Genomic DNA, 27,876 nt, shown 5'->3' with positions numbered 1-27,876 from the left:
CTCCCCGTCCACCGCCGGCATCATTATGACATTAAGAAGCCGCCGCAGATTAACGTTCAACTGCCTCCCCTTCACAAAACCTGTTTGATCCTTGTGAATAACCTGCGGCACCACATCCTCCACCCTCCTGGCCAATACCTTGGCCAGCAGTTTCGCGTCCACATTGAGAAGCGATATCGGCCTGTATGACCCACACTGGAGGGGGTCCTTATCCCACCAGAATCAATGAAATTAATGCCCTGGACATCGTCGGGGCAAAGCCCCCCCCCCCCCGCCTCGCTTGCCTCATTCAAGCTCATTCATACTCCCCATCGCATTGATCAGTTCCTCCAGCTCAACTGGTGCCTCCAGACCCTCCACCTGCTCCTCCCCTACTCTCGGGAACTCTAGCTTGTCCAAAACGCGGTCCATTCCCTCCTCCTCCCCAGGGGGCACTGACCCGTATAACTCCTCATAAAAGGTCCTAAACACTCCGTTAATGCCCTTGCACTCCGCACCAGACTTCCCCCTATCTCCCTCCCGCTTCTGGAGCTGGTGGGCCAGCATCCGACTCGCCTTCTCCCCGTATTTGTATACCGCCCCTTGCACCCTCCTCCACTGCGCCTCCGCTTTCCTGGTGCTATGTATAGCAAACACCTCTTGGAGACTGCGACGCTTCCTCAATAGCCCTCCTTCCGGCACCTCCGCGAACCTCCTGTCCACCCTCACCATTTCTTCCAACCCCTCCCACTCCCTTTTCTCCCCCCTCTCCCTTTGTGCCCTAATGGCAATCAGCTCCCCCCCAGACCACCCCCACCTGCACCTCCCCATTATCATTAATTTCTAAATACCCCTCTATGTACCTCCAGACCCGCCCGCATACCTCTTCGTCTGACAGCAGCCCCACCTCTAACCTCCACAGCGGGCGTTGGTCCCTCCCTCCCCCAGCTCTAGGGCCACCCAATGCGATCCGAGATGGCTATTGCCGAATACTCCGCCCCTACCACCCTCGGAATCAACGCCCTGCTAAAGACAAAAAAGTCAATCCGGGAGTAAGCCTTATGAACATGGGAGAAGAACGATAATTCCCTCCCCCGCCGGCCTCAGAAACCTCCAAGGATCCACCCCTCCCATCTGGTCAATGAACCCCCTCAGCACTGTGGCCGCCGCCGGCCTCCTACCCGTCCTGGACCAGGAGCGATCCAGTGCTGGGTCCAGCACTGTATTGAAATCTCCTCCCATTATCAAGCCCCCCGTCTCAAGGTCTGGAATCCGGCCCAGCATACACCGCATAAAGCCTGCATCGTCCCAATTTGGGGCGTACACATTAACCAGCACCACCCACTCCCCCTGGAGCCTGCCGCTCACCATCACATGTCTGCCACAACTATTCGCCACAAACGACATACTCTTCCCCACCAAAATAGCCACCCCCCGGTTCCTCGCATCCAACCCCGAATGGAACACTTGCCCAACCCACCCCTTTCTCGACTTTACCTGATCCGCCACCCTAACGTGCGTCTCCTGGAGCATAGCCACATCCGCCCCCAGCCCCTCCAAACGCGCCACCACCCGGGCCCGCAGGACCGGCCCGTTCAGCCCCCGTACATTCCATGTGACCAGCCGAATCGGGGGGCTATTCCCCCTCCCTCTCCGCCGGTCAGCCATAACTCTTCCTCGGCCAACCACATGCCCGCAGTCCCCGCACGGCCCGTTCCCCTTCAGCCCTTCCAGCTGCAACCCGGTGCCCCCCTAGCTGCGTTGCCCCCTTCATTCTACTTCAGTAAGTCAGCCGACTCCTGCTGACCCCGGCTGCTCCCGCCACCCCAACAACCCCCTGGTGTGACCCAACCACCGTTCCTCCCGACCGGCACAGTCTCCACCCCCTCCCCCATTCCGACTCCAGCTTAAGCCCCGCCCCTCAATCCAAAACATGGGAAGAGAAGGCTCGTGCCACAGCGGGCCTACAAAACATCACCCAAGCTTCCCACAAGAAAGAAAAAACAGAAAAGAGCAAGGGAGAACAGAGCCTCCAAACACTATACATCAGTCCCCAAAACCCCCTCAATCCTCAGTCCGAGTCCAGCTTCTCTGCCTGGATAAAGGCCCAGTTCTCTTCCGGGGAGTCAAAGTAGTACTGGTAGTCTTTATAAGTGACCCAAAGGCGCGCTGGCTGTAACAGGCCAAACTTCATCCCTCTCTTGTGCAGCACTGCCTTCGACCGGTTATAACCAGCCCTCTTTTTCGCCACCTCCACACTCCAGTCCTGGTAAATTCGGACCTCCGCATTCTCCCACCTGCTGCTCCTCTCCTTCTTAGCCCACTCAGCGCACATTCTCGGTCGACGAAGCGGTGAAATCGCACCAGCACCGCCCTTGGCGGCTCGGGCCTTCTCACCAACACTCGATGGGCCCCCTCCAGCTCCAAGGGCTCTTGGAAGGACCCCGCTCCCATTAGCGAGTTCAGCATCGTGACCACGTTGGCCCCCAAATTCGGTCTCTCCGGGAGACCCAGGATCCGCAAATTCTTCCGCCGCGAACGGTTCTCCACCTCCTCCATCCTCGCCTGCCATTTCTTGTGGAGTGCCTCGTGCGACTCCACCTTCACCGCTTGGCCTAGGATTTTGTCCTCATTCTCTGAGGCCTTTTGCCGGACCTCGTGGATCTCTGCCCCCAGGACCGTCTTGAGTCGCTGTGGGCTTGTCAAGCGAGGCCTTTAGTGGCTCCAGCAGCTCAGCTTTCAGCTCCCTGAAGCAGCGATGGAGCAGCTCCTGCGCCCACTGCCGATTCCCCGCCCGCCGCCATCTTGGTCTTCCTCCCTCGCACCTTTCTCTGCTCCAAAACCGATTATTTGACCGCCCCGCTCCTGGTCCAGTCAATCCACTGACAGAGAGTGGCAGCTGATATCTTCCCACACCGGGAAACTTCCAACCAGCGCCGTTACGGGCCCTTAAAAGAGCCCAAAAGTCCAAAAAAAGAGGGAGCCTCCGACCTGCGGCTTAGCTCCGCATCACCGCAACTGGAAGTCCAAAATATTTGTTGAGTGCAACGTTGGGAAGTGTTGATGCCCCAAGAAACCTGGGTGTCCCTGTTCATAAGTCACTAAAAGCCAGCATGCGGGTAAACCAACCAATTAGGAAGGCAACTAGTACGTTGGCCCTTATTGCAGGGAATACAGGAGTAAAGATGTCATGCTGCAATTGTATAGAGCTTTGGTGAGACTGCACCTGGAGTCATGTGTACAGTTTTTAATCTCCTGACCAAGGATATACTTTCCATAGAGGGAGTGCAACAGAGGTTCATCAGGCTAATCCCAGTAATAGTATAATTCATAGAGCCATACAGCACAGAAAGAGGTCCTTTGGCCCATCATGCCTGTGTTGGCCAACAAATATCTTGTCTAATTCCACTTTCTGTCACCTTTGTTATAGCATTTCAAGTGCTTATCTAAATAGGAGCTGGTTTAGTACAGTGGGCTAAACAGCTGGCTTGTAATGCAGAATGCCGGCAATGCATGTTCAATTCCCGTACCGGCCTCCCCGAACAGGTGCTGGAATGTGGTGACTGGAGGCTTGTTTTTCAAAACTCACCATTATTCTTAGAATTCCCCCTATACCAAAAAGGGCTGACATTCTAAATGGTGAACAGGGATTCTCACTCCCTGACTTCGATGCAGGCTTCGGTGGGTGCTATTCAGGTCAAACTATATTTTCAAGTTATCCCCCGGTATAACCCATACCTTCACCGAAGATTTTATCTACTTACCACTTAGTAGCATCGATGTCCTGCATTTCTAAGTAAGTAAAGTAGACTTTAGGAATAACCACTGTTTCAGGCTAAATTAAGTTATTTTATTATTATATTTTTTCTTTTAAAAGCTGAAATCACTTTCTTTACAGAAAGGTAAAAAGATCTTGCTTCTGGATCCTGCTGGTTGGTTGAAGGGACCTTCAGGCCCAACTTGACAATCAATCTTCTTTTAAAGTCTGGTCTTGAGATGTATTAGCTGGTTAACTCCATTGCTATGTCTTGTCGATCCCATGTACTGAGCTATAAGAGCTGGCTCTGCTAGCTATCTCTGAGCTGACTCTGACTCCTGTTTAAATTCTAATCTTCCTTAGATGTATAGCTGTTTAAGCTCGGATGCTTGTCTCATCTTTCTCATGACCGAGCTGGCTAAGCTGAATATGCTTCTCTCCTCTCTGAGTTCTGATTCTGCTAGTTCCTGCTCTGGTCTCTGGGTTTATATACTCTTTCTAACAGTTATCAAGTTTTTATTAACTTATTGTCAATTAACTTACTTTTTGATCTAAACATTCCAATACAACTAAATATCCATTTTGGGCATAACCTCACCTCTCATCTGATTACGCTGTCCTTTGTGATGTTCAAAGTTCCTTTGTGATATTCAAAATACTTTGGTTTCAAGAGGTGTTACTTTTAATTCCTGTCATTTCAATAGTTTAATTTTCCAATTGTGTCCCAGCTCATAACTTTTGACTCTGATTTTGACTTTAAATTATGTTTCTCATAGACAGGTTGTCTCCAATTTTCTTTAATTTACTTGATATCGGCAGAACTTCACACTTAGAATCGTTACCTAATTCAACTGAACCTCATCTTTTCCTTTCCAGCTGTTTACTAAGATAGTTAATTTCAATGAAGATGTGAAACATTGCTTTTAGCTGTATGCTAAAATCCACTTGGTTATAACTTGAAAGACCTGCCTGTTTTAAACATTTGTCACTTAATTCAATTGAAACTTTCATCCATGCTTTTCCAGATGCTAAGATAGTTACTTTCAATGAAAGTATGAGCCATTGTTTTTAGCTTAATACAAGAATCCTGTGTGTTTGCTAAGCCTGCTTGAGAGAAAGAATCTGCATTTTTTAATCCTGCTCTTTGCAGCTGCTATTAACCCTTCATGGGATCTTTCCCTGTATCCCTTCGGGTTTCTCTCAGACCAGATATTGCCAGACCTCCATGTTTCAAATGAAACATTTTTCCGTATTTTCAACAACAGGCTTTTCACAGTAACTTCATTGAAGCCTACATGTGACAATAAGCTTATTATTATTAAATGCTGCTTAAATGTTGAGGGGTTCCTGCCTCTACCACCATTTCAGGCAGTTCCAGATTCCCACTACCCGCTAGTGCAAAAGGTTTTCCTCAAATCTCCTCCTTTATGCCCCCTGGTTATTGACCCCTCTGCTAAGGGGGGAATTCTTCCTACCTGCATACCCCCTGGTTATTGACCCCTCTGCTAAGGGGGAAATTCTTTCTACCTGCATACTCTCCTCGCACATCTCCTAAGCGTTGCTCCTCGTATCTTAAACGTCCTCTAGTAATTGATTTCTCCACCCTGGGTAAAAAAACTTCTATCCTCTCCATGCTACTTATAATTTTGTAAACTTAATCAGGTCGCCGTTCAGGCTCCCTTCGTTCCAGTGAAAACATTCCCAGAACCTCAGAGTTAAAAAGGTTTTATTCTGTGCTATTACCATGCTACGATTCTACACTAATTCAAGAACAGAATCGAAAACCACTTTTCCAGCAACTGTGGTCCCTCAGTGGGCAGCACTTGGCTTCATACTTCCAGGTTCGATTCCCGGGAGGGTCACTGTCTGGACGGAGTCTGCACGTTCTCCGTGTCTGCATGGGTTTCCTCTGGGTACTCCGGTCCTCCCACAGTCCAACAACGTGCAGGTTGGGTGGATTGGCCATGATAAATTGCCCTAAAGATTAGGAGGGGTTATTAGGTTACGGGGATAGGGTGGAAGTGAGGGCTTAAATGGGTCGGTGCAGACTCGATGGGCTGAATGGCCTCCTTCTGCACTGTATGTCCTACGTTCTCCGTACTTAACTGGAAATTATGATGTGGAGATGCTGGCGTTGGACTGGGGTAAGCACTGTAAGAAGTCTTACAACACCAGGTTAAAGTCCAACATGTTTGTTTCAAACACTCGCTTTCGGAGCACTGCTCCTTCCTCTCCGAAAGCGAGTGTTTGGAAACAAACATGTTGGACTTTAACCTGGTTTTGTCAGACTTCTCACTGTGCTCACTGGAAACTGTACGTGGCTCTGGTGCAGTAGTTTGTGTGTTGATCTGATGCTGGACATTCTATTGTTTTCCATGCTCTGTTAGGTGTCTAATTGGTATCATGCTAGGTCTGATCATACTGTTCCATGGTTTCTACACTTCACTGCACCTTGCGTCTTGCTGAGCCACCGCTATTGCACCTGCAGCGCCCCAGTTGTCCCGCTGCCGTCCGTGCTGCGCTGCACGTAAGGCAACGCAATGACGTTCCGCTCGGACGCAAGGTGACGCAGCGCCATGGCGGTTGACGCTCCGATGGCGAACGCTATGCGGCTCAGGAACCAGCTTCAGACCGTCTACAAACTGGACCCCCTTCGGAACGAGGTGTGAAGTGAGGCCGGACGGTCGGGGGAGGATCGCGTTGTAAGGTCTCCGGCGATGAGTCGGTCGCCGCTCCTGTTTCCTCTTCGCAACCGTTGCGATCGAGTGGGGGTGGGGAGTGAGGTCCGGCGTCTGAGAGATGGCGCACGCGTGGTTGGCTGGGTGCTGCGCACGCGCTATTGGCGCAGCCGGTTGGTGGCTCGCGGGCCGCGCACGCGCAGTTGACGGCCGGTGGGTAACCGGCGGGCTGCGCATGCAAAAGGTCACTGGCACCGGACGTTGCGCATGGGCAACCAGTCACTTCGCCCCAATGCGCATGCGGCTGTTTATGCCACTAGTTGTTTATCCAGTTGCAAAATCAGCTGAAAGAAGCACCGATCCAGCGAACAACCTTTATGACGATCTTATTAAATTATGGCTGATTTTCAATTTCTGCCCACTTCTTTTCTAATGTAAATTTATTTGCCCACATGTATAATGGTAATTTCCTATGTAAATTTGCCATGCTGCTGTTGACCCTGTAGCAACCCCTTCTCCTTGCCCAGTTGGAAAGTTGACACCCACGGCAGCAGAAAACATGGAAACAGGAGGATGGCTTTCAGTCCATCATCAGTAGGATCATGGCTGTTACCTAGCTTGGTTCCAGATCACTAAATTTGCTAATATAGAATTCCTACCGTACAGAAGGAGACCATTCGGCCCATCGAGTCTGCACCAGCTCTTGGAAAGAGCACCCTACACAGGCCCACATCTCTACTCTATCCTCATAATCCAGTAACCCCACCCAACACTAGGCAATTTTGTAAAAAATGAAGGAGTCCATTTGGCCTGTAAGAAATCTCTTCCAATGAGACTCGATTGTCCCGTTGAATGGAGGAGTCAAATACAACTTTATTGCTAATTATTCACTTTAATGCACTTGCAAAAGAACTGAATCAAAACATTTCTTGCAATCAAATATAAAAGCATAAAGAAATCACTTTAACAAACGGATAGATGATTCAGGAAGGCAGAATTTCAAGAATGAGATCTCGGTCACAAGGTCTTACTTTAAGGGAATCCTTAGCTATGGTCCACTCCCTCATTTACTCTCATTGGTCTCTAATTCGCAGCTGAGACGTCCTGATTTCTTCAAATTGAACAGTGTTCTTCAAACTTTTTTTTCCAGGGACCCATCTTTTACCTACCTGCGCAACCCACCATTTTCCCTTACCTTGTTTGCTGCTGACAAAAATGGAGGAAATGGTTTTGGGTCCCTTGGCCCTTGTACACGCTTCTCCAATGGAACCTGTTGGATGAAGGTGAAGCCTTCCGGTGTTGGAAAGTATGGAGTCTCCTGTCCAAAGGTCTGCACTTTTTTCCTGTAAAATTTTATCAAATAAACCCCCCCCCCCCCCCCCCCCCCCATTAATATAAATAAAATGAATAAAATAAATGAATAAAACCTCGTCGAACTTGTAAAACAAAATGCTGCGGCCGTTTGAAAATAAATGCGGCTGCATTGCACATATGTGTCAGATCATCGCGCATGTGCAGTGCGGCTGCATTTTTACTTACATGTTCACGGGCATTTTGAAGGCCGCTTGCAGCCGGCGTTATTAACAGACGGCTGCTGCAGCTGTTGCGCCCAGATTTGCGCGATCGGGAGTGCCACGACGGACGGCTCTGCGACCCACCCGCAGGTCACGTCCCCCGAGTTTGACAATGCCTGAAATAGAACACAGTGCAGAAGGAGGCCATTCAGCCCTTCTTGTCTGCACCAACCCACTTCAGCTCTCACTTCCACCCTATTCCCAATAACCCCTCCTAACCTTTTTGGATGCTAAGGGCAATTTAGCATGGCAATCCACCTAACCTATTGCAGAAAATACGGAGGCTGGGGATTGAGGGTGATTTAGAGATGTGGATCAGAAATTGGCTAGTTGAAAGAAGACAGAGAGTGGTAGTTGATGGGAAATGTTCAGAATGGAGTTCAGTTACGAGTGGCGTACCACAAGGATCTGTTCTGGGGCCGTTGCTGTTTGTCATTTTTATAAATGACCTAGAGGAGGGCGCAGAAGGATGGGTGAGTAAATTTGCAGACGACACTAAAGTCGGTGGAGTTGTAGAGTTGTAGACAGTGCGGAAGGATGTTGCAGGTTACAGAGGGACATAGATAAGCTGCAGAGCTGGGCTGAGAGGTGGCAAATGGAGTTTAATGTGGAGAAGTGTGAGGTGATTCACTTTGGAAAGAATAACAGGAATGCGGAATATTTGGCTAATGGTAAAATTCTTGGTAGTGTGGATGAGCAGAGGGATCTCAGTGTCCATGTACATAGATCCCTGAAAGTTGCCACCCAGGTTGATAGGGTTGTGAAGAAGGCCTATGGTGTGTTGGCCTTTATTGGTAGAGGGATTGAGTTCCGGAGCCATGAGGTCATGTTGCAGTTGTACAAAACTCTAGTACGGCCGCAGTTGGAGTATTGCGTACAGTTCTGGTCGCCTCATTATAGGAAGGACGTGGAAGCTTTGGAACGGGTGCAGAGGAGATTTACCAGGATGTTGCCTGGTATGGAGGGAAAATCTTATGAGGAAAGGCTGATGGACTTGAGGTTGTTTTCGTTAGAGAGAAGAAGGTTAAGAGGTGACTTAATAGAGGCATACAAAATGATCAGAGGGTTAGATAGGGTGGACAGTGAGAGCCTTCTCCCGCGGATGGAGGTGGCTAGCACGAGGGGACATAGCCTTAAATTGAGGGGTAATAGATATAGGACAGAGGTCAGAGGTGGGTTTTTTACGCAAAGAGTGGTGAGGCCGTGGAATGCCCTACCTGCAACAGTAGTGAACTCGCCAACATTGAGGGCATTTAAAAGTTTATTGGATAAGCATATGGATGATAAGGGCATAGTGTAGGTTAGATGGCCTTTAGTTTTTTTTTCCATGTCGGTGCAACATCGAGGGCCGAAGGGCCTGTACTGCGCTGTATCGTTCTATGTTCTATATCTTTGGACTGTGGGAGGAAACCGGAGGAAACTCACGCAGACACGGGGAGAACCTGCAGACTCCGCACAAGACCCAACAGGAATCAAACCTGGGACCCCTGCGTTGTGAAGCCATAGTGCCAACCACTATGCTATCGTGCTGTCCTAAATAGATGTCTGTTACTTAAGAGGATGAAATATTGGCCATTACTTTGGACACCACTATGTTAATTCAGTGTCTACGTGCGCAGCCTAATGAGAATAGGTTTCTCTCATACCACTGCTGGTCATAGACCTTGCTGTAACTAGAAATACAATAGTCTGCTCATTATATGAAACATTCACTATAAATTTCCACAGACAAGACACTAGTTTAATAGTTGATTCATTATCTAAATTAATGACTATTTTCACAGTCAAGACATTTAAAATAATTTCACTCTTTAGCTATGCATTCAATTAGCACCTAAAACCCGTACAACGTTATAACTCCCCAAAATACAACAGCATCAACAAACAAAAGGGAATCCCCCACCGCCACCTTCTAGCAACATACAAAAACCATAAACCATATCCTCTAACCTGTACAGATGCAGCTCCTCCATTCCCCACCAACTCTCCGTTCTCCCCAGTTTTTGGTCCCTCATAAAGTCATTCGCCTCTTCTGGCGTTTTGAAAAAGTGCTCCCAGCCTTCGAATGTGTCCCACAGTTTTACCGGGTACAGCACACCGAGCCGCATCTTCCTTAGGTACAACATCGCCATGGCCTTGTTAAATCCTTTTCGCCAGCTCTTCACCAATATCGTGATATATTCTGACATGGTTCCTCTCCCATTCGCAGTCTCGCTTTTCCCTGGCCCATCGCAAGATCTGCTCCTTCTCCACCAACGGCGGCTCCCCCGCTCTCCCACTTAAAGACCTATGGGTTCTGTCCACCTCTGGGGCTTTGTCCAGCATTCCACCATCCCGGTCAACACCCTTGACACATTTTTGGCAGCCCCACAATCCATAAGGTTCTACTCCTGGACGTGTTTCCCTGCTCTTCCACTTTCACCCTCAACGGCTTGCACAAGTACCCCAGGACCCCCACGGACACTACCTGGTCGTTCTGCTCCGACACCACCGTCTCCGCCTCTCGTATCTTCGTCCTTTGTGCTTCTCCAGTCTGTGCATTGATCCTCGCAGAAGTGCTATTGCTGCCTCAATGGCCTTCAACCAGTCCCCACGCATCTCCTTCCTCTGCTGTCAAAATTTGTCTCTGATGAAGGCCATCAAGTGCTCCATCAGGGCCTTTCCCACTGGCGTCGACCCTTCCTCATCCGCCATTTTCACAATTGTTGCTGCGCCATAGATCCCCTCCAATTCCTTAGCCAGGCCTTTGACTGTTTACCGGGAATGGTGGCCAGTAGACATAACAATCTTGGGGAAACCTCTTCATCTACACCTTTTGCACCACTTTCCTGAAGGAGCTACCCCACTTAGGGGTATAAGTCTCTATTCCCCTCCGAGTTGTACCATTTAGACTATATTGTCTCACCATGTTTCTTCTACCAAGATGCATTACCTCACATTTCACTGCATTGAAGTTCATCTGCCAGGTGTCTGCCCATTTGGCCAACTTGTCAGTGTCAGTTCTCCCAGTGTTTGCATGGGTTTAAGCCCCACAACCCAAAAAGAAGTGCAGGGTAGGTGGATTGGACACCCTAAATTGGAAAATGAATTGGGTACTCTAGATTATTTTTTTTAAAATGTCTGAAAAATTTAATAGAGTTCTTTGAGGTGGCACAGGCGGTGGAAGAGGATAGTGCCATGGATGTTGTATATTTGGATTTTCAGAAAGCATTTGATACAGTGTCACATGGCAAGTTTGTCAATAAATTTAAACCTGCACATTTTTGGACTGTGGGAGGAAACCGGAACACCTGGAGGAAACCCACGCAAGTTCTCCCTGACTTGAGCTAAGAACATGCGGATTCCGCACAGACCGTGACCCAAGCTGGGAATTGAACCTTGGACCTTGAAGCAATTGTGCTAACCACTATGCTACCCTGCAGAGGCTGACGCTAATATTGCTAATGACTGATCTGACAGTAGAGCCTCCAGGATTTGACATTCCTCAAACAGTGGCCTACATTCAACAGGATCCACATTCTGCAAGGAGGTCACACCGCCTCCGTGAACAGAACTGCAAGGACAGCGCAGCATTTGAATGTAGTCACCTGGATCAGACTCCTTACCACAGGCTCATTGTGTTTATGCCAGCCATCAAGCACTTTTCTGTTTTAATCCCATTTTCCTGTACCGTAGCTTTGTATGCTGTGGTGTTTCCAGTGCTCATCTAATGTTTCTTAAATGTGAGAGTCTCCGCCTCGATCACCATTTTCGGACAGTGAGTTCCAGATTCCCACCACCCCATCTATGTTCCTTTATAATTTTGTACACTTTGATCAGGTCCCCCCTCAGTCTTCTCTGCTCCCAAGGAAAACAACCCCAGCCCAACCAGCCTCCCTTCACAGCTGAAATGAAAATCGCTTATTGTCACGAGTAGGCTTCAATGAAGTTACTGTGAAAAGCCCCTAGTCGCTACAGAAAGCCCTCCAACTCTGGCAACATCCTGGTGAATCTCATCTGCACCCTTTCCAGTGAAATCACATTGGGGCGATTTTGAGCCCTCTCTCCATCCATGAGAAACTTTTGTGTGGGTTTGAAATCCGAAATCCGGAGCGAATCTTAAAAAAAAAAAAGTGATTCTCTCCGGCGTGATCGGATTTTGGAATTATCTTATTTGCCCGTCCCCCAACCCCGGGTGGAGTAAGGAGCCCTCACTCTCATTCTCACTCCAAACCTTCACCCCCTCTTGTAATCTTGAACCAGTGCCGGCGTGACGACATGCCGGCATAATTTAATAATCTTGTCACAAGTAGGCTGACATTAACACTGCAGTGAAGTTACTGTGAAAAGCCCCTAGTCACCACATTCCGGCGCCTGTTCGGGTACACCGGTGGAGAATTCAGAATGTCCAAATTACCTAACGGCATATCTTTCGGGAGGAAACCTGAGCACCTGGAGGAAACCCACGCCGACACTGAGTGCATGCAGACTCTGCACAGACAGTGACCCAAGCCAGGAAGCGAACCTGGGACTCTGCTGCTGTGAAGCAACAGTGCTAATTACTGTGCCGCACACCAAGTTTGTCCAGGCGTGAGGCAGTCTGGGATACCTCCAGGGATGCAGAGGTAAGTATAGCCCATGGAGGGGTGGGGGGGGGGGGGGGGGGGGGGGGGGGGGTGATTAAGAGGGACATGCTGCCTTCAAGAATCTTTGTACGTGCACCCCAACGTCCCTCTGGTCCTCTACTTCCTAGTGTCCCATTGTCCATTGTGTATTCCCTTGTCTTGTTAGTTCCCCAAAATGCATCACTTCGCATTTTGCACGGTTAAATTCCATTTGGCACTATTCTGCCCATCTGTCTATATCGTCCTGTAGTCTTCCTCACTATTTACCCCATCACCTATTTTCGTGTCACTGTGAATGAATGAGGCCTTTGAAAATTTGCCACAGGATTTAATGTATTTTACCTAAAAACACAGTGCTGTAACGTGTCTATGCAATTGGAATTTAATTTTTAAAGCTGCAAGCTCCCATGTTGCAAGAAGCATTATTATAAATGTGCACGTTGGAAATAGCTCATTTAAAATAGAGATTGCATTATATATGTGGAAGGCATACTTCCCAATTTTTTTAAATTTGTGCATAAGGTTTGTTTTATTCCAGACAGCTTGCACCCTCAATATTGCTCTGGTAATGTCTCTCTTAGCTTATGTACTTGAGTCTCGTGACTTCCATCCCAGTCACTGTTAACTGGATCGCAATGATACGCTCTGTGGAAAGACCCTCCCACTGTCCTTTTAGGGAAGCAAACCTTGCCTAGTCTAGCCTGTATGTGATTGAATATTAACTTTATTCCAAAGTGGCCTATCGGATTCTCAGATGGCTGTGGGAATGGATGACCCTCCAGTGATGCTCCCATCTTAAAAAAAAATAGTAGTTATTTTTTGTGTTGCTGCCACGAAAGACTTCTTTTGATCTTTTCTTGAGGATCTTCCCTGGAAGGTCAGCAGCCAGAAAGGTAAAGAAACCAAGTCTATTGAGTGAGCTTCCCTATGATTGTACATATGCATGGTCATTTCCAGCGATTCAGTCTTTCTAAATACCCTGCATTAGAAAGAGGAGGAATCCACAGGGATTTTTTTTTTTTGATTTACAGGCAGTGTAGACTCTGAATTTTAAATTGTTATCCTCCCTGTGGGCCTTTTGATGTTTTCTGCCCTCCTCCGGATCTTCCTTGTCAGGGTTCTATGGATGCAAGGTTCCTCCTCGAGAGTTAGTGTTCAATTGGGATCGTGGATGCTTATTGACGTTTGATTATAGAGGACATCACAGTCTGGGTGATTAAGTTATTCTCACACCACCATTAGCTAGAGAGTTTCAGAATGGTGAGTCACATAAAGGACGGTGAAAAACAGTGATTTATAGTTCCAAGTCAGGATGATGTGTTATTTGGAGGGGATCTTGCAGGTGGTGGTCTTCCCATTAATCTGCTGCCCTTGTCTACCCTTTGGCAGGTGCTATTGAAGGAGGTTTGGCAAGTTACTGCAGTGCATCTTGGAGATGATGTACACTACTACTTTCCCTCAGTGGTGAAGGGAGTGAATATTTAAGATCTGGGGTGTGTGCAATCTAGCGGGCTGAATTGCGTCCAGCTTCTTGTGTTGTTGGAGCTGCTCATTTCCTGGCAATTGGAGAGTATTCCATCACCTCCTGACTTAATAAGAACTAGGAGCAGGAGTAGGCCATCTGGCCCCTCGAGCCTGCTCCACCATTCGATGCGATCATGGCTGATCTTTTGTGGATTCGGCTCCACTTTCCGGCCCGAACACCATAACCCTTAATCCCTTTATTCCTCAAAAACTATCTATCTCTGTCTTAAAAACATTTAATGAAGGAGCCTCAACTGCCTCACTGGGCAAGGAATTCCATAGATTCACAACTCATTGGGTGAAGACGTTCCTCCTAAACTCAGTCCTAAATCTACTTCCCTTTTTTTGAGGCTATGCCCCCTAGTTCTGCTTTCACCCGCCAGTGGAAACAACCTGCCCGCATCTATCCTATCTATTCCCTTCATAATTCTATATGTTTCTATAAGATTTCCCCCCTCATCCTTCTAAATTCCAACGAGTACAGTCCCAGTGTACTCAACCTCTCCTCATAATCCAACTCCATCAGCTCTGGGATTAACCGAGTGAATCTCCTCTGCACACCCTCCAGTGTCAGTACATCCTTTCTCAGGTAAGGAGACCAAAACTGAACACAATACTCCAGGTGTGGCCTCACTAACGCCTTATACAATTGCAGCATAACCTCCCCTAGTCTTAAACTCCATCCCTCTAGCAATGAAGGACAAAATTCCATTTGCCTCCTTAATCACCTGTAAACCAACTTTTTGCAACTCATGCACTAGTGCACCCAGGTCTCTCTGCACAGCAGCATGTTTTAATATTTTATCATTTAAATAATAATCCCTTTTGCTGTTATTCCTACCAAAATGGATAACCTCACATTTGTCAACATTGTATTCCTTTTGCCAGACCCTAGCCCATTCACTTAACCCAGGGGTGGGCAAACTACGGCCCGCGGGCCGCATGCGGCCCGCCAAAGGTATTTCTGCGGCCCACCAAGTCATTTAAAAAAAAAAAATTTTTTTTTTAAAATTTTTTTTTTATTTAAAATTTTTTTTTTAAGGTTAATGGGGGGGGGCTGTTGGGTTACTTACTGGTATAGGGTGGATACGTTGACTTGAGTAGGGTGATCATTGCTCGGCACAACGTCGAGGGCCGAAGGGCCTGTTCTGTGCTGTACTGTTCTATGTTCTATATGAGGCGCCCAGAATCATAACCGGGTGAAGTAATTATTTTACTTATGCGGCCCTTTGTGAATTGTGAATTTCTGAATGTGGCCCTTGCACGGAAAAGTTTGCCCACCCCTGACTTAACCTATCCAAATCTCTCTGCAGACTTCCGGTATTCTCTGCACTTTTTGCTTTACCACTCATCTTCGTGTCGTCTGCAAACTTGGACACATTTCAATTGGTCCCCAACTCAAATCATCTGTGGAAATTGTGAACAATTGTGGGCCCAACACTGATCCCTGAGGGACACCACTAGCTACTGATTGCCAACCAGAGAAACACCCATTAATCCCCACTCTTTGCTTTCTATTAATTAACCAATCCTCTATCCATGCTACTACTTTACCCTTAATGCCACGCATCTTTATCTTATGCAGCAACCTTGTCAAAGGCTTTCTGGAAATCCAGATATACCACATCCATTGGCTCCCCGTTTATCTACCGCATGTCCTCAAAATATTCCACTAAATTAGTTGGGCACGACCTTCCCTATATGAACCCATGCTGTGTCTGCCCAATGGGACAATTTCCATCCAGATGCCTCGCTATTTCTTCCTTGATGATGCCGTGTAGATGGAGGACAGGCTTTGGGGAATCAGGTGGTGAGTTATTTGCTGCAGGATACGCCTCTCTTGCAGCCATAGTATTTATATGGCTGCCCAATTGCATTTCTGGTTAATGGTAATCCCCAAGATGTTGATGGTGGGGGTTTCACGTTTACCTGTTGAATGTCAAGGAGCAATGGTTGGATTCTCTCTTGTTGAAGATGGTCATTGTCTGGCACTTGTACAGTGCAAACTTTGCTTGCTAGCCAAATCCTGAATGTTGTCCAGATCTTGCTGCATTGTGCATGCACTGCTTCGGTATCTGAGGAGGTGTGACTGTAGCTGACTATATTTGTGCTGATCCTCTATCCTAGCGACTGTGCCTCAGGCTGGAGTGTAGCTCCATGGTGTCCTTTAAGTCTACAGGGTTTATTCCTTTTTGAGTCTGGATAGGGAATGTTGACGAGCTGATCCACCGCATCCAGTTGCACTGGATTGCACCCTCCACGGCGGGATAGTGATTGACAGACATGACCCCTGGTTAGCTTGCCCCTCCCCAACTCTGGTACTGTGGCAAATTGTAGCAGTCTCCTTCTTGTCTCTGGTATCACAGAATCATATGACATGTAAGGCGACCATTCAACCAATCCATCCCTGTTTCCCTCTGTAAGATCCTGCTTTAACCTTTGGTCTGTAAGGAATCAGTTCAATTAGATTAGTCTGGGTGGTCTGACTGGGTAGAGTGATCTAGACTGGAATGGGAGCTCCATTTCACTCCCCACTGGTCTGTAGATTTCTGAGGAAGTAATCTGAGGCTGAAAATCAAACAAAAGTGAAAATATAGTCGGTCTAGACTGAGGGCAGGCTCCGATAATGGGTAAAAGTTGAGCATTACATCATTTACTAAGTCTCTGTTCTGGTTTGGTTGGCCTCCATAGAGGTAGCAGTAAAGCATTATAACTCTCTTTTTCCTTTAGTCCATTTGTCCCATTGTCTCCATGCTAGCTCTTTGAAAGAGCAATCCAATGATTTATTAATAATTCTGAAAAGTTGTCCTTTGCATATTTACTTAATTCCCTTTTGAAACATACCTTTGAATCTGCTTTTACTACCCGTACAGGCAGTGTTTCCGGATCACAACAATTTGCTGCTTTTAAAAATAAAAAAGGTCCTATTTCTCCACTTTTGCCATTCTGGTCCTTGAGTTACCAGCCTTCCTGCCATGTAGATCTGGGACATAATTGCATGTGCGTGCTTTTTCTTTTGTATTGGTGTCATGAGAGGGTGTTGACGCTGGCCTCCGATTATGATCAATTGCGTGACTAGCGAGGCTGTGCTTTATCATTGGCAGGAAGAAGTAAAAGTGAAGATTAAAGACCTGAATGAACACATCGTCTGTTATCTGTGTGCTGGCTACTTCATAGATGCGACCACTATCACGGAGTGTTTACATACATGTGAGTTTTTGAAGCGAGTATATTTATCTAATGAGATACTACCTCGGTAGAAACTTAACATTAAAGGGTGTGTTCAGAACTGCCATGAAATCTGGTCTAGATAATCTCAGGAGAACGCAGGGAGGAGATGCAAAGAAGCTTTCTGCTCACTAATTTTCAAATGGGGGATACTTGCTGGAGACACAACCTGGTCAGTGGCGAAGCCTTGGGCACTGTTCCCACCTCTGCATATGTTATCTTGATTTTTCTCTCGTACCGCTGTGTGGTGGGGGGGGGGGGGGAAGAGGGGGGGTCGCGTTCTCGCTCTCGACTCATTGCATTGTCTTCTCCAGTCAGTAAGTACTCTTTGCCAGAGCATTCTTGGGACGTGGGTACAGTAGCAAGTGGTTACTTTGCTGGAATAATAATTTGAGAGCCTGGACTAAAGATCAGAGTCACCAAGTTCAACTCTCTCCTTAGCAACTGGGGAATAAAATTTCAGTTAATTTAGATAAATCCGAATCAAATGCAAATCTCTGTAATGGTGACCATGGGACAACCCGATTTGTCATAAAAGCACATCTGGTTCATTTAGGGAAGGAAATCTGCCACCTTTCCTCGAGGTTGTCCACTCTGAAATGTCTTGGCAAAACACTCCTTTATGAAGGCGGCTCACCAAAACATTCTTTGGGATGGACAATAAATGCTTGTGTTGCCATTAATGCTGAGATCATGTGAAAGAAGTTGGGCATTGCTGGCAATGCCCATTGTTTCTTGTGCACCTGGAGTTGCCCATGAGAAGGTCGTGGATTGTCTTTGTTGCAGTTGGTTATGGCAAATGTGCTATTGGATAGCAGATTTTAATAATACTATTTGCTTATTGTCACGAGTAGGCTTCAATGAAATTACTGTGAAAAGCCCCTAGTCGCCACATTCCAGCATCTGTTCGGGGAGGCCGGTTACGGGAATTGAACCCGCGCTGCTGGCCTGGTTCTGCATTACAAGTCAGCTGTTTAGCCCACTGTGCTAAACCAGCCCCAGATATGGCTCACTGGTGGATTTTTGACCTTGTGGCTTCAATTAGCATGGGATTTGTTGTGATAAATTTTTGCTTTGAACCATGTGAATCTGGTGCAGCTTGGGAAATTTCAGATGAGGAAAGATGGCTGTTGTGAGGTCTAAATCCAGTCTATGTTTAATTTGTGATATCTGCCCTTTCAAATTATTATAACACTGATTATGGTATTTATAATTTTTTATTAATTTTATTGGTTCCTTATTCAACGTCTTATTTCTACTAAAATTAATCAGTAAAAGAATGAAGTTGCATTTCTGTGGCAACCTCCAGTCAAAGCGCTTTCAACTAATGGACTGCATTGTCATAAAATGTCAGAAACACCAGCAAACAATTTACACACTGCAAGCTCCTACAAACAAGATATGTGATAATGATCAGTTTGTTTTGGTGATGTTGTTTGGGAGACCAGGGGAATCTTGTGCTCTTCAAATAGCAGAGTGGAACTTTTCTGTAGCCCTGAGAGGGTAGATGGGGAGCCTTCATTTAATGTCTTCCCAAAATTTTATACCTCCCAACATTACACCATTCCCTCAGGATTGCTCTGGGGGCATCAAATCGTGTTCAGTGTCTAGTGTGGGGCGTAAACCCATAACCTTCTGACTCTAGTGAGTGCCACACATTAAGTCATGACTGAGACAAATTTACAGTATCTTCTGTTTGTAGCACTTTAGAACTCATGGTTGTCTTTGGAATACTGGGTGGCAAAGGTGACTTATGTTCGACGGCACCCGCTTGAGATTCTCTGACCCAAAAGTGCTTGGTCCTGACACTGCTTACTTCCAGTGCTGTGTCTGTCTCCACTACTAATTCATTCATTCATCTGAGGAAGGAGCCGTGCTCCGAAAGCTAGTGTTTGAAACGAACATTTTGGACTTTAACTGGTGTTGTAAGACTTCTTACTGTGCCCACCCCAGTCCAACGCCGGCATCTCCACATCATCCACTACTAATGTTCTCACCTTGTTGAGCCCAAAATTTTCACGCAAGTTGTGAATCAATTAATATGTTCTCCATATGTGAACTTGACCTCTCGTAATAAATACAGCTGATATTGTTACTTCTTAGCAGTAACTGAATACATTGTAAATCTTAATGTAATTGTGGCTTTTATTGGACCACTTAAATCTCTATATCTACAGAAAAGAGATGACTGGAGCAAATTTTGAGTGGTTGTGAAATTTAATCAGGGTTATAGACTGTTAAAAAGTTATTTTTGGAGAAAATCTGAATAATGCTTAAAAAGTAGTGTGTGTGAGGGGAGCAGGGTTAGGAATGCTGGAACATGAGGGCGGGGGGGGGGGGGGGGGGGGGGGGTGGTGAATATCAGCACTGCTGATAAGGTCAATATTTGTTGCCGAATCCTAATTGCCCTTGAGAAGGTGGTCTTGAGACAAGTTCATGAACCACTGCAGTCCATGTGGTGCAGGTACATTCACGGGTGGGGGTTGGAATTCCAAGATTTTGACCCAGAACAGCAGTATTTTTCCAAGTCAGGGTGATGTGTGGCTTGGAGGGAAGCTTGTAAAAATGGTGGTGTTCCCATGGGTCGGCAGTCCTTTTGGGTGGTAAACGTATCAAATTTGTAATATGACCCGTGGTGGTTTGCTGTAGTGTTTTCATTTATAGTACACACTGCTGCCATTACTTTGTAGGTGGGAGGGAGTCCATGTTTAGGTTGGTTGGAAGCACGTGGGTGAGAGTGAGTGTTTAGGTTGGTGGATGGGGTGCCAATCAAGTAGTCTGCATTGTCCTGACTTATTGGAGCTGCATTCATCCAGGCAAGTGGAGAGTATTCCATCACACTCCTGCCTTGTAGATGATGGATACGTTTTGGTGAGTCAGGAGGTGAGTTATTGCGTTCAGAATTTCTAATCTCTGACTTCTTTGAATGGCTGGTCCAGTTTAGTTTCTGATCAATAGTCATGCTGTTTAATGTCAATGGGAAATGGTTAGATTCCCTCTTGTTGGAAATGGTCTTTGCCTGATCCTTGTGTGGCACAAACATCACTTTTCACATATCAGCCCAAGCCTGAATGTTGTCTCGACCTTGCTGCGTATGGACATGGACTGCTTCAGCATCAGAAGTGTTGTGAATGGTACTGACCATTCAGCAAAAATCCCTACTTCTGACCCTCTAATGTGTCATAGAATCATAGAATTTATAGTGCAGAAGAAGACCATTCGGCCTATCGAGTCTGCACTGGACCTTGGAGAGAGCTCCCTACTTAAGCCCATGCCTCCAATCTACCCCAGTAACACCACCTAACTTTTTTTGGACACTGGGAGGGGCAATTTATCACTGCCAATCCACCTAACCTGCACTTCTTTGGACTGTGTGAGCAAACCCGATCACCCAGAGGAAACCCACGCAGACACGGAGAAAACGTGCAGACTCTGCACAGCCAGTGACCCGAGGTCGGAATTGAACCTGTGGCTGAGAGGCAGTAGTTCTAACCACTGTGCCACTGTGGAGAGGTCATTGATGAAGAAGCTTGAAGATAGTTGGGCCAAGGGCACTATCCTGAGGAACCCCTGCAGTGATGTCCTGGAACTGAGATGATTGGGACCCAACAACCACAACCATCTTTTTTTGTGCTATGTAGGACTCCAACAAGTGAGAAGTTTTCCCCGTTGACTCGTTTTTCCTGAGTTCCTTTCTGCCACACTGCCAGATGTTGTCAAGTGAAGAGCAGTCACTCCCACCACACCCTGGACTTCAGCTCATTTGTCCATGTTTGGACCAAGGTTGTAATGAAATTGGGAACCTGGCGGAATGCTAACTTGAGCATTAGTGAGCAGGCTATTTCTGCACAAGTGCTGCATTGCAGAGCTATTGACGATGCTATCACTTTGCTGATAGTTGAGAGGAGGCTGAAGTAATAACTGGTTTGGCTTCATCCTGCTTTGTATGGATGGGATATAAATGAGAAAAATTGCCCTGGTTATCAGATAGATGCCAATGTTGTAGCTGTACTGGAACATCTTGGCATGGGGCTTAATAATTCATTAACAAACTTGATACACACACATAGCTACATGCTCAATGTTAAGTAGTTTGCAAACACCAGCAACTGTTACACCTTGTTGCCAAAGTAAAAATCATAGTCTGCCATGACAATCTAGACTCTTGGGAAGAATGAACACTTGGATGAAGCACTGGGAAGAATGAACACTTGGATGAAGCACTGGGAAGAATGAACACTTGGATGAAGCACTGGGAAGAATGAACACTTGGATGAAGCACTGGAAGGTTGCTGGTACCCATGTATTGCATGCTGTGTAAGAAGGGAAGAGAGAAACCTGTAACTCAGGGTGTCTGAAGAAGTTCTTCCTCGATTTATCTGTCCCACCTATTGTTCTTAATGGAGATTTTAGGCAGCAGCTTGGCCCCTGCTTCAGCATCAGTGATGCTTCAAGAGAAAAAAGTGGTTAGGTGACTGACCTAAAGAATATTGGAGGACAATGTTACGTATACACATAGACTTGAAATTTTTTTTCACATCTGGAATGCATTGCCTGTAATGTGGTGCAGGCAGGTTCAATCGAGGCAGTCAAGAGGGCATTAGACGGTTGTTTGTTTGAAGCAAGGTTAGTGCAAGGTTACGGGGAAAAGGCAGAGGAAAGGCACTAAGTCTTGCTGCTCTTTCGGAGAACATCGAACATTACAGCTGGTTCAAACCCAATGGACCAAATAGCCACCTCTTGTGCTGTAAAAACACTGATCACTATCCAGTCTAATCTGGCTTTCCAGTATTCCTCAATATGTTTCTCTTGCAGGCCAATCTTTAATTCGCTGGTAAAAGAGTTTATAGAGTGTACGTCAGTGATATTTGTTGCAAAGGTTTCCTCAGTCCAACCACCCTCTGGTTAAAGATCTTTTTCCCCAGCTTTGCCTATAATTCTGACTGGTCCTGATTAACTCCAGTCTTTCAAAACCATATTGGAATTTTATAGAAACATAAGGAGTTTCCAGATGAAGGAAAAAACAAATTTATATCGAGGTCACCTCTAACATCCTTGCATTTATGTGATCCAACAATAATGGCACTGTTGTCTAGTTAGGATAAACATATTTTCATTCACCTGCAACATACATTGATATGAGGTGAGGAAAGCCCCCACTGGTGCAGAACTTTGGGAACTATTGGCCAAAGTTACCTGTTGCTCCTAACCTGTTAAACTTGGCACATGATGTGCTTCAACTTACTCAAATGTTGAGTTGCATATTTTAGATTCTGGTACTTTACCAGACTGAAGATTATCATTCCCTGGTGAGGCTCCATGCCCATATTATGCCACTCTTCAATTGAACCATAAGAAACTGCAGGACACAACCGACAGGATGAATGCTCCATTCAAAATAGACAACTTTTACTTTGGGGTCTTCCAAACAGTCAAGTCAGCTGATGAGGTGTTAAGTTATGCTCGCTTGAACATTAGAAACACAGCACCTAAAAATGAATCTTCACTGTAGATGGCCAGCTCTAAGAAATAATGATCTTCATTGTCCACTCCCTCAAACACCTATCCTAGGAGCAGAAATAGACCATGTGGCCCCATCATTCAATAACATCATGGTTGATGTCCTACCTCCATTCCGCTTTCCCACTGGCCCTCCATATGAATCCCCAAAAGATCAAAAATGTATCAATCTTTGCTTTGAAGGCGCTCAACAATGGAGCATCCATACACTTGGAGCATGTGTTCCAAAGATTCACCACCTACCAAGTGACGGAATTTTTCTTTGTCCCAGTTTCTTTGTCTCAGTTCTAGATGATCAATCTCTTATCAAGACTATTGCCACATGTTCTCTACTCATTAGCCAAAGAACGCAACCTCTTGATTCTCAACCCTATCAATCTCCTAAATCATAAATGGAATCACTGCTCCTTTCCCTAAACTCGGGCCGACTCCAGGTGGGGGCCCCCACACTAGCGGGAAAGCCTCCGATGAACTTTTATCTGAGGTCACTATTGCAGACGTCAGAGCAGCCATCTCGAAGGTCAACCCACAGAAAGCCACTGGCCCGGATGGGGTGCCCATACGGGCATTCAGATCTTGTGCGGATCAGCTGGCCGGCGTATTCGCAGACATCTTCAACCTCTCTTTACAACAATCTGAATTCAAGAAGACGACCATCATCCCTGTACCAAGGAAAAGCCAAGCAGCGTGAATTAATGACTATCGTCCAAAGGCTCCGACATCCATCATTATGAAGTCCTTTGAAAGGTTAGTCATGGCACGAATCAGCTCCAGCCTCCCGGATTGCCTTGATCCGCTGCAGTTCGCCTACCGCTGCAACAGGTCCACAGCAGATGCCATCTCCTTGGCCCTGAACTCAACGCTGGAACACCTAGATAACAAAGACACCTATGTCAGACTCCTATTTATTGACTACAGCTCAGCCTTCAACACCATTATTCCTACAAAACTCATCTCCAAACTCCATAGCCTTGGCTTCGGCTCCTCCCTCTGCGACTGGATCCTGAACTTCCTAACCCACAGGCCGCAATCAGTAAAGATAGGCAACAACACCTCCTCCACGATCATCCTCAACACTGGTGCCCCACAACGCTGTGTCCTCAGCCACCCTACTATACTCCTTATACACCTATGACTGTGTGACTAAATTCCCCTCCAACTCTATTTTCAAATTTGCTGATGACACCACCGCAGTAGGTCGGAATTCAAACAATGACGAGGCAGAGTACAGGAATGAGATGGAGAATCTGGTGAACTGGTGCGACGACAATAATTTCTCCCTCAATGTCACAAAACGAAGGAGATTGTCATTGATTTCAGGAAGCGTAGTGGAGAATATGCCCCTATCTACATCAATGGGAACGAAGTAGAAAGGGTCGAGAGATTTTAGTTGTCCAGATTACCAACAACCTGTCCTGGTCCCCAACCCCCATTCCGACACTTGTTCAGAAAGCCCACCAATGACTCTACTTTCTCAGAAGGCTAAAGAAATTTGGCATGTCAGCTATGACTCTCGCCATGTTTTACAGATAGAAAGCATTCTTTCTGGTTGTATCACAGCTTGGTATGGTTCCTGCTCTGCCCAGGACCGCAGGAAACTATAAAAGTTCAGTCCATCAAGCAAACCCATCCATTGACTGTCTACAATTCCCGCTGCCTCGGAAAGGTAACCAGCATAATTAAGGACCCCACGCAAGAAACAGTACTTTTCACTGTATACCAATACATGTGACAATAATAAATCAAATTTTTTAAAAGCCAGCGGCAGGAGGTACGAGTGAGTGGGGGGCTGCGGCGCATTTCCCACTGGGGAGAGAGCACCTGGTGAAGAGAGGCGGGTCGGACACCATTGGGGGGGGGGGATAGCTAGGGGTAGACGGTGAGGGGGCAGTAGAGAACAGAGTGGGGGACAACAGTAGGGATGGGGTGTAGGAGAAGGGGAGAGAAGCAGAATCGCAAAGTGACAATGTGATGTCGGGAAATTATTGGAGTGGATTCTTTGAGTCAGGATTTACTCCCACTTGGAACTAAGTGGACGTATAAGAAAGAGGCAACATGGTTTTGTGAAGTGGAGGTCGTGTCTCACTAACTTGTTCGAGCTTTTCGAGGCAGTGACGAAGATGATAGATGAGGGTAGGACAGTGGATGTTGTCTACATGGACTTCAGTAAGGCCATTGACAAGATCCCTCATGGCAGACTGGAACAAAAGGTGAAGTCACACAGGATCAGTGGTGAGCTGGCAAGATGGATACAGAACTGTCTCGGAGGGTAGCAGTGGAAGGGTGCTTTTCTGAATGGAGGGCTGTTGGTAGTGGCGTTTCTCAGAGATCAGTGATGGGACCTTTGCTGTTTTGTAATATGTGATTTGGAGGAAAATGTGTTTGATTAGTAAGTTTGTGGATGATACTATGGTTGGTGGAATTGCGGATAGCGATGGGGACCATCAGGATACAGCATGAAATAGATTAGTTGGAGACATGAGCAGAGAGATGGCAGATGGAGTTTAATCTGGACAAATGTGAGGTAATGCATTTTGGAAGGTCTAATACAAATGGGAAATATACTGTAAATGACAGAACCCTTAAAGAGTATTGCTAGGCAAAGGGATCTGGGTGTACAGGTACGCAGGTCACAAGTGGCAACGCAGGTGGAGAAGATAGTCAAGAAGGTATACGGCATACTTGCCTTCATCTGCTGGGGCATTGAGTTTAAAAATTGGCAAGTCATGCTGCAGCTTTATAGAACCTTAGTTTGGCCGCATTTGGAATATAGTGTTCAGTTCTGGTCGCCACACGACCAGAAGGATGTGGAGGCTTTGGAGAGGATACAAAAAAAAATTATTAGGATGTTGCTTGGTTTGGAGGGCATTAGCTGTGAGGAGAGGTTGGAGAAACGTGGGGCGGAATTCTCCGACCCCCCGCAGGGTCGGAGAATCGCCCGGGGCCGGCGTAAATCCGGTTCCCGCCGTGGCCGGAGTTGTCAGCCATCCGGGAATCAGCAGGAGCGGGAATTGCGCCGTGCCGATTGGCGTGCCCCCCCGTGGCGATTCTCCAGCCCGCGATGGGCCGAAGTCCCGCCGCTGACAGGCCAATCCCGCCGACGTGGTTTCAACCACCTCTGGTGGCGGCGGGATTTGTGGCGCCAGCGGGCCCCCGAGGTCCTGGGGGGGCGCGGGGCGATCGGACCCCGGGGGGGTGCCCCCACGGTGGCCTGGCCCTCGATCGGGGCCCACCGATCGGCCGGCGGGCCAACCGTGGGCTCACTCTTTTTCTTCAGCCACCGCCACGGCCTCCACCATGGCGGAGGTGGAAGAGACCCCTCCCTACCGCACATGCGCCGGTGGTGACGTCAGTGGCCGCTGACGCACCGGCGCATGCGCGAACCGGCAAAGGCTTTTCGGCCACCCCTGATGCCGGCCGGCGGGCGTCAAAGGCCGTTGGCGGCAGTCGGCGTGGCGCTAACCATTCCGGCGCGGGCCTAGCCCCTAAAGGTGCGGCACCTTTGGGGAGGCCCGACGCCGGAGTGGTTGGCGCCACTTTGCTACGCCGGGACCCCCGCCCCGCCGAGTAGGGGAGAATCCTGGCCGTGGTTTGTTCTCATTCAAACAATGGAAGTTGAAGTGCGACCTGATAGAAGTCGACCAAATTATGAGGGGCATGGACAGAGTGGATAGTCAGAAGCCTTTTTCCCAGGGTGGAAGTCGATTACTAGGGGGCATGGATTTAAGATGCGAGGGGCGCATGGATTTAAGGTGTAAGGGCAAAGTTTAAAGGAGATGCAAGAGGCAGTTTTTTTACAGAGTGGTGGGTGCCTGGAACTCGCTGCCGGAGGAGGTGGTGGAAGCAGATATGATAGTGACATTTAAGGGGCGTCTTGAGAAATACATGAATAGGATGGGAAGGGGGCATCTTGACAAATACATGAATAGGATGGGATTAGAGGGATATGGTCCCGTAAGGGGTTTTCGTTGAGACAGGCAGCATGGGCAGTGAAGGCTTGGAGGGCCGAAGGACCTGTTCCTGTGCTGTAATTTTCTTTGTTCTTTGATTCTAAATGTGACATTCCTCAAATTAAATTGAATACTGAGGAAGTATTAACAAATTGGGATAAGGGCAGCGTGGGCATGCAGTGGTTAGCACTGCTGCCTCACTCGCCGAGGTCCCAGGTTCGAATCCTGGCCCTGGGTCACTGTCCGTGTGAAGTTTGCACATTCTCTCTGTGTTTGCATGGGTTTCGCCCCCACAACACAAGATGTGCAGGGTAGGTGGATTGGCCACCCTAAATTGCCCTTTAATTAGAGAAAAATGAATTGGGTACTCATAATTTTTTTTTTTTTAATTGGGATAAATTATTGAGTTATCTTGACGAAAATGTCCTAAAAGAGTGATTACAGTCACGTAGAGCTGTATGTGGGAATAAATTGGGAATACAAAAGTAATTATATACTATTCCCATTGAACAACATCTATGCAGGCTCAATCCACTAAAGTTAGCACAGGTACAAACCGAGATGGCTGATTTAGATGCCAAACAGAACTCCTCGACAGAGTTAATGAAGAGCTGAAGGCTAGAGAGCAGCTGGCATTGGAGCCTCATACATCCAGCTCCAGCAGAAGGTATCGGTGATGGTTATACAGAAGCGAAAGCTAACTTGGCAAAGCAGATTTGGGATCCAGCATCAATTTGCACAGGAGCTGCAGCATGCCAGCAGTCAAATTAATCTCAAAACATCAGGTTGCAGTGAAAGAAAATGCAAGGAACTGGAGAACTGTGGAGCCCTGAAGAGCAGTCAAATTCCTATCATTACAGTGACACAGGAGGTGATGAAACCCACATCTGGGCAGGAGGGACAGATGAAGGACTGGAACTGTCTCACCGTTTCACAAGGAGCATCTTCAGTAGTAGAATGCTGGCAGAAGCTGGTACAAAAGCCAAAATATTCAGCAAACTTTCAGCATACAGTCACAGTTGCCTTGCACCAGCTGTTATCAATTATTTTTGACTATCCTCC

At 47.1% G+C, this 27,876-nt stretch overlaps 1 protein-coding gene across 2 annotated transcripts in view; it reads left to right on the top strand.

The window, feature by feature from the left end:
* The window catches only part of pcgf1 (polycomb group ring finger 1), a 70,602-nt gene that overhangs the window by 12,615 nt on the left and 30,111 nt on the right, over positions 1-27,876 (top strand). The window contains exons 1-2 of one of the 2 annotated variants that reach the window (XM_038793177.1): positions 6,274-6,399; positions 17,221-17,326. In XM_038793177.1, coding sequence (XP_038649105.1) covers positions 6,313-6,399; positions 17,221-17,326 — 193 coding nt within the window. In that variant the 5' untranslated portion in view covers positions 6,274-6,312. Of the gene's footprint in view, positions 1-6,273; positions 6,400-17,220; positions 17,327-27,876 lie in introns of those variants that run through there. The other variant, XM_038793176.1, reaches the window with a different exon arrangement.

Source organism: Scyliorhinus canicula, chromosome 3, assembly GCF_902713615.1.
Source record: "Scyliorhinus canicula chromosome 3, sScyCan1.1, whole genome shotgun sequence".
Taxonomy (NCBI): domain Eukaryota; kingdom Metazoa; phylum Chordata; class Chondrichthyes; order Carcharhiniformes; family Scyliorhinidae; genus Scyliorhinus; species Scyliorhinus canicula.
The sequence above is the reverse complement of the archived record's forward strand: the minus strand, read 5'-3'. Positions and strand labels throughout refer to the sequence as shown.